Genomic DNA, 13,775 nt, shown 5'->3' with positions numbered 1-13,775 from the left:
TTTATTTTATTAACAAATATATGATAAATAATTAATTAATTAATTATTAGTAAATTTTTTTTTGATTTATGATCATCAAAAGTTATTATATATTTAATACGCGTCTAAAATATATTTGGTAACTAAACTATCTATATATTAGGGAATATAGATATTTTTTAAAGCTAAATTTTACAATTATTACCAGCAGATATACTCAATTAAATTTGCACTGAAATGAATTTAATTTCAATAAAAATTTTATTTAACTAAAATAGAGTCGTTTATTTTTAAAAATATCCTCATTTGTTTATTCATAAATTACAATAAAATAATTAATTATTAAAATCATAATAATAACTATTTTTTTTAGTAAATAGTCAATTAATTTATTTATTTGTTTGCCTTCAATGCAAAGTATTTATAAGAAACAGTGAAGAATCTTAAAGATGCAATCACTGTTAAAAGTGAAAAGTTAAGATAGAAAAATATTTTTTGATATTCTCTTATGTCAAATTAAAACATTTTGAATAATTTATCATATAAAATTTATATTTACTCTAAAATATGGTTCTTATAAAATTTAATGATTGTAAATATGTCATTAAATCTATTAAAAAATGTTAAATCATCTTTAATGCAAAATAATTAAAATTAAATAGAAAAATTATTTAAAGATAGATAGATAATGCTATGAAAAAAAAGTATAAACCTTGAATTAAAAGTGAAATTAAAAATTTTTATTATTTATTCTGTAAAATATATAAATTGAAATTAAATACTAATTTTATTGTTATTTTTTAATTTACTAATTGCGTTTTTTACTAAAGAATACTTATAAATAAATACTTAAATTCATATTGAAATTATCATAAATTAAAATCTTCATCTATTATTTAATCATCTTCAATTTACTAGCTTTAATTTTAATAACGATTTTGAGATTTAGTTACATTTTATGTCTTCTATTAATCTTTGTCATAAAAGTTATAAGAATCTAAAGGTTTTTATTATTGTTATTTTTTATTTTACGAACTTTTATCTTCTTAAATGCATTCATCTTCTTCTATTTCATATTCTTAATGGTAGTCTTCTTCATTATAGCTTTGCTTCTAGGGAGTATAGCTTTAAGGTATATCTTCGTTTTCTACAACTTAAGCACTATTTCTTTTTTAATAGATTGTTTTTTCATCCTATATTATTGGTTTTTTTTGATTTTGTTTTATATTTATTTTTTCAGGCTCATCATCATATCTATCATCGTCATCATTATTATTAGCTGCTGTTGTAGAAATTCTTCTTTTGTCTTTATAAACTTTTTAATTAGATCCCAAATCTATTTTTTCACTTGAGCATCTTAGTTTATTTATTGGTATTTTATGTTGCTTACTAGAATTTGATTGTTGTAGTGTTGTATTTTTACTCTGATTTGCTTTGCTTTTGTTTTAAATTGAAGCTAAACTTAAGTTGTTTTAGTCCTTTATATTTTTTTGATTTTATTATATTGTATTCTGAAGTTTTACATTTTTATTTTGGTTAGTGTTTAATATTTTACCAATTTTTACAGAATTAGTATTATCTGTTTAAGATTTTTTAGGCTCAATGTCTTATAATGTATTTATTGAAGTATTATTTTTTGAAGAAGTATTTTCACTTCTGATTTTTTAAAAATTCATATTCTCTGAAGATTCATTTGTTTATATTACTTTAGAAGTATTTCCATCTTAATTCTTTACACTGACTACTTTTGACTAATCCATAGAACGAGAAGATTTTTACTGATCTGATTTAGTATAGCATTCTTATAGGATGTTGTTAAGTAGCTTTTTCTCTTTAGATTTTCCTTTTTAAGATGTATTGCTTTTTAAATTTTCAATTTAATTAATCATATTGTGATTTTCATATTGATACATGGCAGAATTTTACTCACTATATTCGTACTTTTAACTTGAATTGCTAGTATTCTTCCTATTTATTTAATTTGAACTAACATTACTATAATTGTGACTTCCATTATTTATTTCAGTATTGCCCTTGACTTGATAATTATATTTATTCCCACTTCCTGAATTCAAACTTATATTATTTGAATTAATTCCATGTGTTATACTATTTTTATGTGTTCCTTTTGATACAAGCTTACTGCTTTATGAGCGCTAGGATATATCATTTTCACTTACTAGTATATTCTTTTATTCTTACAAAGGTGGTAACTTTAATTCACCACTATGGGCTCCTGGGCTATTGTTTTAATCTCTTTCTTAACTAGGCAAGTTATTGCTACGTATATAACGACTATTTTCATTATGTTCTGTTGAAATATTATTTTCGTTAGAACTGATATTCATTTTAGATGGTTCAGCTTAGTAATTACTATATTTCTACATTAATTTACGCTGCTTGAGATATTCTGATATAGCTCTTTGTCTTTATTCTTTACTCAACTATTCATTTTTTTAAATACGCTCAATTAATCTTCTAACTATCTAAGTATTCTCTTCTTTCAACTTTTCTTCTTAAATTTTACGTTGTATTTCACTTACATCTGCTTTTTTCTATATAAATTTAAACATAGAATCCTCAACTTAATCACTATTAACAAACCTTTTTAGCTTTCCATTGTTGATATTAACTAATCTTCCAAGCAAAGCTTCATTTTCTTTATTTATCACGTTTAATTTATCAATTTATTATTTTAGAAATCTCATTTACTGTTTAGACTTCAAGTCTAAGGAACTCGAAGTGTTGCTGGAAAGAGTTTTAGATCTTTTAGTTTTTATTTCTTGTAGCCTTTTAACATGATTCTTATATTCATAATTTTGTTAATGCTAGTTAACTATACTTTTTTAAATGTACCTTGGAGCATTCATCTAGTTTTAAATGAAAGTTATTTTTTATAATTTTTTTTTTTGATAAAATAATAATAACAACTACTAATAGATGATTAATAATTCACTAATATTTTTTAACCTGAAGATATTCTTATAATTTAAATTTATAGGTTAATTGTAATATTCAATAGCTTATTTCAAAAGTTAATATAATATTTTTGCCATTAAAAATAAACCTCATTAGTATTTCGCTTAAATTTAATCAACAAAACTTATTTGATAGATGAAATTAATCATTATTTTGGTTATACATATAAATTAATAAATAACTCTCTTGAAATATTAAAAATTGATTACATTGGTAAAATGTTTATTGGTGTAAAAGACTTCTTCTATTTGATAAATATTTCAAAAGTAGCAATTCATCATTTAAAAATTTTGCTAAATTATTATTCTAATATTAAAAAATTTAAGAAAAAAAAATAAATGAGCATCTATCATATTTAAAATTCATTCAAATTAGAAATTTTTACTGTAATTAACAGAAAAAAAATTTAAGGCAATTTAATAATAAAAAAATAATTAGCTATCTGAAATCCCTTGTAATCTAATTATTTCAATATCAAAAATTCAATTATTTGTGAATATTAAAAATATAAATTTTGTTATTTTTGGTAATCTTAATCAAATATAAATATTCCACAAATGTCATTTAATCCTCACGAAATTCTTTTTAGATTAAGGAGCTAATAGCAAAACACAAATTCAAATACATCAAATTCATAGGAGCCACGCTAAGCTACAAATAATCAATCAAATAGAGCTAATTTTGGCAATACTTTCACAAATCAAGGAAATAATAACTAAAAATCTGATATAAACAACTTTGAATCAAGAGATAATTATGGGTAATAACAATAATTCTAATAATAACCATTCAATTAAGCCACATATAATAATTATTAGTTGAATAACCTATAGAGTTAGAAAAATTAATTCATTAGTATTGCTAATAATTTAAATAATAACCAAAAAAATAATTTTAAAGGAAGTGTTCCAAACTCAAATTCAGTAGACATGAAATAAAAATCACAAAATCAACATAGTACTTAATAAGGTATACTATTTAACACTAATATGTAAAATAATGAAGAAAATGTGTAAACATAAGGTGAAAGTAAAGCTGTAGATAGTAATGGTAATCCTCTAGTAGATTACCTATTAACTAAGGTTAATCTTTTAGAAAAAAATGTAATTTAATTTTTTATTGAAAAAGCTATAAATAACAATCAAAGTTATTAGATATCTGAAAGTATTTTAATTTGAATAGGTTATAGAGCTTTAATCAAAAAATAGCTAGGCTAAATAATAAGCATCATCCCCATAAAGAAGGGTAAAAACAGAAGTAATATATGATGAAGTTGCAGAAGTTATTGTAATTAAAAAAATATTTTATAATCAATTGCAAAATAATATTATTTTAATGCTTAAATATAAATTAGAGCAGAGAGCCAGTTGATAAAATCTTATAAAAAAAGGAAAAAAACTTTGTTCCTTTTGCTTCTAAAAATTCAAAACGCTTCAGCCAGCCTAAAGTAGCAGGTAAGCTTAACTTAGAGTAACTATAAAAAATTATGAATGAATATCCTTAGCTTTAGAAGCCAATTATCAACATAAAACTCACAGAAGAAGATTTAAATTGAAACCTTAATTCTTATTTGAAAAATATTTAATTAATTTTTAACTTTGTAAATATCTTTATAAATTTTATGTTAAAATGTTTTTTACTTTAATCACAAAAGTTTAAAATAAATTTAAATTTAAAACAAATTACTATTTATTCAAAAAAAAAAAAAAAAAAAAAATATTCATTCAGAAATTGAGAAGTGCTTTATAAAAAATTTTATTTATTTTTAAAAATTTGTGGTTGGAAATAAAAAATAATTAGCTTAATTATCAATTTTTAATTTTATCTGTGTATGTATGTATTAATTAATTATTTCATTTTTGTGTTTTTATTTTATTATTAATTTTTATTTATCGCTTTTGTTTTTTCTTCTTTGCTTGTTTGATTATTTAGTTCTTTTTTATTTTTTATTTTCTTATTATCTTTTTTAATTTTCTTTTTTTTCTTTTTTAATTATCTTTTTTATTGCCTGCTGCGAGAATCGATTGCGAGTCTTGAATATTTCTTCTTCTTTTTCCTATAAAAAAATACTAATTATATATCAAAAAAAAAAATGCAATAATCTCAATCAGAGAGATACAGAGTTGGATAAAAGAATAAAGTTTTTGATAATTCCATACAGACAATTAAGTGAACTTATCTTTCTTAATTTCTGATTTTAAATCTTATTCTAATAATTAAGAATTTTTATTTATAAAAACTATGGAGGTATATGTTTAGATAGAAGGTATTAAATCAGTATAGACTATATCCTATTCTTAGCATCCTGCTGGGGATGCTTGGCCTAAATCAAAATGATTTTTTTATTTAAGAATAGTTGAAAAATATAATCTAAGTACTAATTCGCTATCTAAATATCTTAGTGTTATTTAAAAACTTGATTATTTTTTTTCTTCTTGATTATTAGATCAGATTATTTTTAAATTTTTTATATTTTTATTTTAATAAATTAATTACATTTTTTTCCTTTGTAAAAGATAAATTAAACAACAATTGATCCTTAAAACAAAAAGTAAAATAAATACAATTAATTAAGAAAATATCTTCTAAATATAAATAATTTGGAATTATTTACAAGGAATTTTTAATATACATTGTCAAAAAAAATTAATGTTTTTAAAAAGATTTTTATATTTATAATTTTTAAATAAATTTCTTATTTTAATATCAAATTAGCTTAAATAGTTGATTTTTTACTAAAATAAAATTATATTTTATTTGATAAATTAAAATTGAAAAATTAATACAAATAAATATATTAAAATAATTTAATCTAAAATATTTCTTGCTTAAAATTAATAATAAAAATTAATTATTTTATTATCTCTTTTTTTATTAAAACAATAAATTTATTTATTTAAAATATAATTTTTTATAACTCTTTAAATGCTTTGATTTTTATTTACATTCATTTAATTAAATTACTTTTTTGAATTTTGAATTTGATTTGAAAAATTCAGATATAAATTTGTTTTTTCAATTCAATCTTTCATATAATTTTTAATTTTTCTAAACTTTTTTAAAGTTAGAAAAATTCCGAAGAAAACTATATTCTTCGTAATAATAACCAAATGCTTTAAACAACAACAAAACTACTACTACAACAACATCTAATGCTACTATTTGCTATAAAATCATCTAATCGCCAAGGTAAGAAGGTGAGCTTATTCATTTATTTATTTAAAATTTAATTTTATCATTGATTTATTAATTGTGATCAACTTTGATTGCAAATGCTCCACATCGAATATTCTAGCCACTTGATGAGAATTTCAATAATTATAAATCTCAAATATCAAGTAAGTTTTTAAAATGCTAGCCAAAATTTATGCAGGAAGGTCTTATGTATCGGACTAAGGGTACTCTGTGCCTCTTCTTGCATAAAATTATTATTAATCGGACTATACGTATACAATAACCTCCTTAATTGGAAAATTCTCTTTTAGTCACTGAAATATATAAAAAGTATTTTTTGAAATTAGATTTTTGAACAGATGCTTGAGCTGTCCTTCTTAGATGCGATGTGATCCTGTGCTATTTTTAAAATTTTTAAAAAATTTTTGAGATCTTTGGAAAAATAAAAAAGAAAAAAGAAAAAAGAAAAAAATAAATAAATTTTAAGAATAAAAAAATAAATAAACAAAAAGATTAAAAAGATACTAAAAATATTAAAATCAAGTAAGAAATTAAAAAAATTCAAATTTGAAATAAGAAATATAAAAACCAAATAAAAGTATTAAAACCAACTTAAAAAGCTAAATAACAAAACAAAGTAATATATATGAAGCACTTGCTTTACTTTACTTTAATATAAAATAAATAGCTATTTTAAAACTCACCATTGCATTTTTTTAATTTAAAATATTTTATATAGATGAATTTTTTTATGGATTTATTTTAAAATTGAAATGAGATAAATTATTTTTTTTTTAAATTAGAATTAAATAAATTTGGCCTTTTCCAAAAAAATGAAATAAAATTTATTTATTATTGGACAAAATAAATAAAATTATCTAATTGTAGTTTAATTGTTGTTTTGATAGACTAAATATTTCTTTAAACTAAAAAAATAGTGTAAGTATAGTCTTAAATTACTAATAGAAGCCTTATAATGAATGAGTTTATATTATTCAATTGAAATTTAGTTTCTAATATAGATATTTTATATTTTTTTGATTTGGTTTGATTTGGTTAATCTAATTAGATTGTGTTTTTGTTTATAAAATAAATACTTTCATAACTAAAATTGTTATTAAGAGATTAAAAGTTTTAACAAAAATAATTAAAAAAGCTCTAATATGAACAAAATTATTGCACTTTTTGCTTTGGTTTTCTGCACTGTGATATCAATTAATATGATATATCACACTAACACAAATAAGTTCTTACTTGAATTGGAGGATAATGAAGTTGATTTCTAGTAGGAATGGGAAAAATACTAAAAGACTTATAAAATACACTTTGATGATTCTGGAGAAGAAGAAGAAAAGCGCAGATTCTAAATTTTTACAAAGAATCTTGTCTATATCTTAAGCAGACCTGGCTTAAGCATTACTTAATATACTCACCTTACTAAAGAAGAATTTGCTTAAATGAGCTTTGGTGTTGTAGAGTAAGAACCAGATAACTTTTAATTATTATAATAGGTTAATGAACCTGTAAATTCGATTGATTGGATTTCAAAGAATGCTGTTTCAAATGTTAAAACTCAAGGCATGTGCTAGAGCAGTTGGGCCTTTGCAGCTGTAGCTGGTGTTGAAAGTGCTCTCTTTTTGAAAAACGGAAAGATTCCTGATGTTTCTGAATAAAATTTACTTGATTGTGATTAATCAAATTAAGACTGCAATGGAGGTGACAGAGAAAAGGCAATATAGTATATTTTAAATTAAGGCTTAACCTCTTAACTTACTAATCCTTATAGAGCTTACAAATAAAAAAAATGTAAATTTTAAGTAAAGTAACCTTATTCGATCTCTAGATATATGCAAATAAATAATTGCAAAGATCTTTTATCAGCCCTTGAAAATGGACCTGTAATAATTGCAATAGATGGAACTGATTTGCAATTCTACGAAGGAGGAATTCTTAATACAAATTATTCTTCTAGAAGTGTTGGTGGTCTGCTTGTAGAATACAACTATGAATAAGGATACTACAAAATAAAAACTTCACTTGGAAGTAACTTTGGAGAATAAGGGTATGTAAGACTTTCTGGTTAAGTAAAAGACGGGATGATTCAAAATACAGCTGGAATTTGTGACAAAGCCTTCTAAGTATTTGCCTGATTCAATAGCGAAAATGTTATATATACATCATGAAGCAAATGATAATAAAATCTCTAAAATATTACAAGACAAAAATTAAATAAATGATTGAATATATAATTTAAAAAAAAAAATAAATAAATAAATTACTATATCTCTATTAAAAGAAATAGCTTATGTTTCCATATGGTTTCTTAATAAATTTAATAAACAAAATAAAATAAAAAATTAATTAATTAATTAATTAATAGTAAAAAAGATGAAGTGTTGTTTTTTAAAATACCTAAATTTCGTTTATAGAAAACAATCTTTGATTTTTGAATTACATGAACTTAATTTATTAATTTTCTCATCAAAATAAATAAAATTGAAGACTTACTAACTTACTTACATACTTACTAAATAACTTTTTATTGATTGATTGATTGACTGATTTGATTTGAGGCAAAATAAATTTAGTAGATTTTTATATTAAAAAATAAATTAAAGTAGTTCATAAATAAATTCAATCATTGTTTGATTCCCATAATGAATGAATATTTTAAAGATAATATTTTATCAAGAAGAACAGAGATAATTAATTGATCTAAAGTAAATTGATAATTAATTTAAGATATATGTGATTAATTTTACTTTTAGAAATAAATATTTTTTAATTAATTAATTATGCAAATTAGATAAATGCCTTGATGAAATTAAGCATTAATTTTAGTTAGTTAGTGATAAATTAAATTATTTTATTATAAACTTTAAATTTTCTAAAAATTATTTGAGTTAACTTTCATGAATAGAATTTAATAGAATAATAGTAAACAAAATTAAATTTGATAATTTTTTTGATATGAGATAATATTATGATGATACAATATCATTAGTACCATAAAGTTTAAGTTTTTAGGAGTTATGGTTTGAAATAAGAATAATAACTACCTTTTCTCAAAAAGGCTAGATAAATCATTAGCCTTTATTAATATAGATTATAAAGTAAGAGCAATAATTACTAAATTTATAAATTAAATTCACTAATTAAAAATTGAAAGAAAATAGTTAACATGGGTTAAGATAATATTCAAGATACTGAAGTACAGAAACAAGAAAAGCCTTACGCTTATGAGAAATACTTAAGGTTATCTTAACTATTAAAAAAGCTAAATATTTAGGATTCATGCAGAACTTTAGACTGTGCTCATTAAGATGGGTGCTTATACAATATTTTTAATTAATTATTTAAAGGTTTAGCATTAGGTTACGCTGCTAAGACAACTTTAAATATTGTTAGTACAATACTTTAGTACAAAAAAGTAATAAAAAACCCATTAATGTTCATTAAAGCACTATTTAATGGAGAATCTTTACGCTTTGCTTTATTTCCAGCCGTTTATAATGTTGTGATGTAGACTTCTTTATGTCTTATGAGAAGAAAGGGAGTTAATAAACATATTTAAGGATTTGTAAGTGGGTTTTTAGGAGGTTATTTAGCTTTAGCCACTAGACAAAAATAAAATAGAAATATTTGGGGAGTTATGTTACTTGCAAGAGCTGTTGATTGTATTTATAAATCTATGTGTAATAGGTAAATATAATTTATAAAAAATGGATTATTTTATTTTACATTTAAACACCATACAGTCAATCTATATCAAAAATAATTCTAATTCTTTTATTAATTATAAAAGAAATATAATCAAAAAAAGAGGTACAGACTATACTTTGATGTTTTCCTCAATGTATCTAGTCTTTTCAATTTGTTATGCCTAAGAGCCAGAATGTCTTCCAGCTAGTTTTAACAAATTTTTGAGAGCTTTCTCTAACGAACATGACGCTGATTTGAAGTTTAGAGGTTGTTGGATAGCTAAATCAAATTTAGAATTGATTAAAAAAGGAATACCTCCACATAATGTTGAAAAAGGCCTCCTTTTAGATTTTAATAGAAAAAGATGAAAGCAAGCAAAAATAAGAATTTTACTTATAATAAATAAAAATATTAAACAAACTAACTAATTAAAAAGCAAATAATTTTATTGGGAATAATTTATATCAATCAATCAACTCTATACTAAAATACTTTGGAAAAAATTATAAAAATAAATTTAACCTTATTTTATCTATTTATTTAGTAGCAACAACATGAAAAAATTAACAATTAACATATTACAAATTATCTTTTTAATTTTATTAAAATTATAGAAGAAAAAAATAAATTTTTAAATTTAAATAAAAATATTTTTTCTATTTATTTTGTTTTTTTAAATTTTGAAAATATTTCAACAACTAAATTCTTAAAAGACAGCAAAATTGGTTTATTAAAATTTGAAACACTTTTTAAAAATTAAAAATTTTTAAGAGACACACTTATTTAATATGGAATATTAAATTTTATTTTCATTTATAAAAAAAATATAATAATTTATTTTAATAATTAAATTTAAAGTTAAAAAACACAAATCATCAATGAAAACACCCAAAAAATTGAAGAATAAATATATCACCAAATTTAAAAAGACTTTTAAAGATCTCCATAAAATAAAAAGATTTTTGTTCAGGTTTTTAGGGTGTCTTTTATTACCTTTGCTTTTTATTTCAATTCTAATCACTGACTATTTAAATATTTACCTCTTGGAATCTGAAAGATAATGGTAATCATATGAAATATAAGCCAAGAATTTTACAGATTCAGTCAATGATTAGTTAAATTTGAATCATATCATAAATGAGAAGCAAAATTAATTTATTTTAGAAAATAATTTAAATTAAGAAAAAGGATTACAATTAAATTATATGTATTATTATTAAATTTTAAACGATTAACTTTAAAATTGCTAAAGCCAAAAAGAAGAGTTGATTTATGCATTATAAGATTATTTTTATGATAAAAATTCGGATCTTCAAAAAGGATATACTTTTGAAGTAGATTAAAAACTCAGAAATATAGCTTCATGTAAGTTTAAAATTAAAAAATGAGTTTAGTTATTTTTTTTTACTAAAATTAGATTCTAAAATAAGAAAGCAACATCAATACACAACCTTTGTTTATGGAGTTTAAACAAAGAAGTTTTAATCTGTTTTTCTTTTCAATGTAAGCAAAAAAATAAAAATATAATGATATTATAATAATTTCTCTTTATTAAAAGGAGTAAGAAGAGTTTTATAAAAACATAGATTTCATTTTATCAGATTAGGATTGGTAAAATTTAATTATTATTTTATTTATCAGTTTAAAAATTTGGTTTAATACATTAATTAATATAGGAAAAGATAATATATAAAACTGAATGGGAATAAAGTATAGATTCATATTGATTTTTAAGAAGATTATGTGATCAGAGCTATTGGTATTTAAAACCTAATTAGTGACTATTCAGATGGTTGTGAAATAAATAAGCTCAAAATAATATCAGTAGCTAAAAATATAAATAAAATTGTGAATGCTAATGAGGATGAGCTGAGAGATTTAAGTGAGGTTTATTCACTTTCTGATAGACATTATTATAAAGTAGACGAATAGGTGATTGAGACCTACTATTTCTAAATTGATGAGTAATTTTATTTTTGTTTCCTAATCTTTAATTTTAAATTATTTTATTAATTTTTAAAGATTTTTACTGGACCAGCTTTCAAGTGGTCTAAAATTAGAGCTCGAAAACTCAGGAAACAGTTAATATACTTGTATTTTTAAGTAATTTAATTTAAATTATATACATATGCTTTAACTCATTTTAAAAAAGGATAAAGATTTTAGTATGAAAGACAATCAAAAAAAAATTAGTTAATTAATTAATTTATACAAAAATGAATTATATTATTTTAGTATTGAAACTTTATGTAAATTAGTTTATTTTGTTTTAACATTTTATCAATTCTATCCGCCTTATTCTTCGTTATCTTCATTATCTTCATCATCACTATAGTTTACTATTCCTCCAAGTTTATTTATTTACTTTTCTGTTTAACTCTTTTATGGAGGATTTTCTTAGGGAGGCTAAATATTATATCCTTAAAATTCACTTTGTTGCTATTAATTTTTACCTGCTCTTGACCAAGATATACTTAATTGTATACCTTTTACATTAAAATTTCCATATAAGTCTTTTATAGCTTCTTCTGCTGCCTTTCTTGCTATGAAGTTTACAAAAGCACAACTTTTTTAAGAAATAATCTTAATGCTTTATATTGGTCCGTATTTGACAAATATCTAACTATTTTATTTATAAAAAAACTTAAAAATTTATTTTTATTTATTTTAAAAATCTTACTGGAAATCTTATTCTGTGAAATCTGGTGTGATATTTCCTATATATAAAGAAGTTATTGTTGGATCAGCAGGAGGTTTTATATCGTTTTCTTTGTGATTCTAAATTTTATTCATGACTTTTTAAGCAAGAGGGTCATTTTTACCATGGAATCTATCTTTGAGATTTTATTTATTTAAGGGATCATCTTCATCTTAATTTTCTCTTTTTTCGTGGCTGTAAGGACATAAATCACCTCTAGTACAATTTCCCTTAACCCAAAAACTGCAAATTCTAGCTTTATTTCTTTCATAATATGGCTTCAATCTTGCAACTTTTTCAAGAATGGTATTTCCTACAGTTTAATCATATGGTAGAGAAAGCTAGTCCAACTTTACAGTAAAATAAAGAATTAATTGAGTCGTTAAAAAAATAAATTGCGTTACATTATTATTTGCTAAATGAGTGAAATAATCTTTATTTGATTATTGTGTTGGCATATGTACTGCTTATTCTGCTAAAAATTTATCACGAACTTCTACTGGAAGACCATATTGTAAATCAAAAATGCAAGTTTGACAAACGTTTTTAAGTTTTGCACAAGTTTAACATATTTCTGTTTTTTTAAATCTTCCCTTAGTACCTGCTTTCCATCTAAAAACTGTGAAAGGTCTAGTACATATTTTACATTCTTGACCATGCTTTTCCTTCATCTATTTAAGTAATTAAAAATATGGTTATTAGCCGATCTATAAATAAGTATTAAAATATTTCTTCATACCATTCTAACGTAAGGATTATCTCCTAAGCAGGTTTCACATAATATGGGAAACTCAGCATCTTCCCAACCTAATTTTATTTTTAAATGCTGAAATAAATATCATTAATTAATATTGATCAATTAAGTAGTTAATAAGGATTCTATTAAATATGAGCAAACAAATCAAAAAGAATTTGTTAATACCTTGTTTGTTAATTGCTGTACGAATCTAAAGACCTCTTTCAGTAGCCATTTTATTTGTGCTAATAACAAATTCTAATAAATGGATATTTGGTTTAACTATTTTATTAAATCTATATTATTTTATAATATTGGTAATTCTGTTCACAAATTTTCCAAAATAATTACAAAAATTATTATATTTAATTAAGCATCACTAATATATGCAAGATATAAATAACTAAAACTATATAGGCATAATTCTATTGAATTAATTAATTTGCATATTTATTTTGAAATTTTATCTTGTAGTAATTAATGTCTAGAAGCATTGTTATAAAGTTA

At 21.7% G+C, this 13,775-nt stretch overlaps 7 protein-coding genes across 7 annotated transcripts; 5 read left to right on the top strand and 2 right to left on the bottom strand. All coding sequences in view use genetic code 6, as the record gives it.

Moving 5' to 3' along the window:
• Positions 1 to 848: 848 nt before the first annotated feature.
• TTHERM_00494560 (hypothetical protein) lies at positions 849 to 2,888 on the bottom strand (the record flags this gene model as incomplete). The annotated part of the gene is made up of 1 exon (XM_001023240.2): positions 849 to 2,888. The coding sequence occupies exon 1, from the start codon at positions 2,847 to 2,849 to the stop codon at positions 849 to 851; it is 2,001 nt and encodes a 666-aa protein (XP_001023240.1). The 5' UTR covers positions 2,850 to 2,888.
• A 516-nt stretch (positions 2,889 to 3,404) lies between these two features.
• Positions 3,405 to 4,513, top strand: TTHERM_00494550 (hypothetical protein; the record flags this gene model as incomplete). The annotated part of the gene is made up of 3 exons (XM_001023239.4): positions 3,405 to 4,061; positions 4,141 to 4,245; positions 4,313 to 4,513. Exons 1-3 carry the CDS (start codon positions 3,516 to 3,518, stop codon positions 4,511 to 4,513), a joined length of 852 nt encoding a protein of 283 aa, XP_001023239.4. The 5' UTR covers positions 3,405 to 3,515.
• Positions 4,514 to 5,199: 686 nt separating this feature from the next.
• Positions 5,200 to 6,561, top strand: TTHERM_00494540 (transmembrane protein, putative; the record flags this gene model as incomplete). The annotated part of the gene is made up of 4 exons (XM_001023238.1): positions 5,200 to 5,224; positions 6,027 to 6,147; positions 6,332 to 6,404; positions 6,514 to 6,561. The coding sequence occupies 4 exons, from the start codon at positions 5,200 to 5,202 to the stop codon at positions 6,559 to 6,561; spliced, it is 267 nt and encodes an 88-aa protein (XP_001023238.1).
• Positions 6,562 to 7,112: 551 nt separating this feature from the next.
• On the top strand, positions 7,113 to 8,282 carry TTHERM_00494530 (papain family cysteine protease; the record flags this gene model as incomplete). The annotated part of the gene is made up of 1 exon (XM_001023237.4): positions 7,113 to 8,282. The coding sequence occupies one exon, from the start codon at positions 7,113 to 7,115 to the stop codon at positions 8,280 to 8,282; it is 1,170 nt and encodes a 389-aa protein (XP_001023237.4).
• Positions 8,283 to 9,313: 1,031 nt separating this feature from the next.
• TTHERM_00494520 (transmembrane protein) lies at positions 9,314 to 10,202 on the top strand (the record flags this gene model as incomplete). The annotated part of the gene is made up of 2 exons (XM_001023236.3): positions 9,314 to 9,834; positions 9,938 to 10,202. 2 exons carry the CDS (start codon positions 9,314 to 9,316, stop codon positions 10,200 to 10,202), a joined length of 786 nt encoding a protein of 261 aa, XP_001023236.1.
• A 462-nt stretch (positions 10,203 to 10,664) lies between these two features.
• TTHERM_00494510 (transmembrane protein, putative) lies at positions 10,665 to 12,129 on the top strand. The gene is made up of 6 exons (XM_001023235.3): positions 10,665 to 11,199; positions 11,252 to 11,337; positions 11,393 to 11,445; positions 11,511 to 11,798; positions 11,857 to 11,937; positions 11,987 to 12,129. The coding sequence occupies exons 1-6, from the start codon at positions 10,713 to 10,715 to the stop codon at positions 12,003 to 12,005; spliced, it is 1,014 nt and encodes a 337-aa protein (XP_001023235.2). The 5' UTR covers positions 10,665 to 10,712; the 3' UTR covers positions 12,006 to 12,129.
• TTHERM_00494500 (hypothetical protein) lies at positions 12,115 to 13,503 on the bottom strand (the record flags this gene model as incomplete). Its single annotated transcript, XM_001023234.3, has 5 exons — positions 12,115 to 12,457; positions 12,515 to 12,882; positions 12,937 to 13,203; positions 13,272 to 13,339; positions 13,455 to 13,503. 5 exons carry the CDS (start codon positions 13,501 to 13,503, stop codon positions 12,115 to 12,117), a joined length of 1,095 nt encoding a protein of 364 aa, XP_001023234.2.
• Positions 13,504 to 13,775: the final 272 nt, after the last annotated feature.

This window comes from Tetrahymena thermophila (assembly GCF_000189635.1).
Source record: "Tetrahymena thermophila SB210 genomic scaffold scf_8254446, whole genome shotgun sequence".
Lineage (NCBI taxonomy): Eukaryota > Ciliophora > Oligohymenophorea > Hymenostomatida > Tetrahymenidae > Tetrahymena > Tetrahymena thermophila.
The sequence above is the reverse complement of the archived record's forward strand: the minus strand, read 5'-3'. Positions and strand labels throughout refer to the sequence as shown.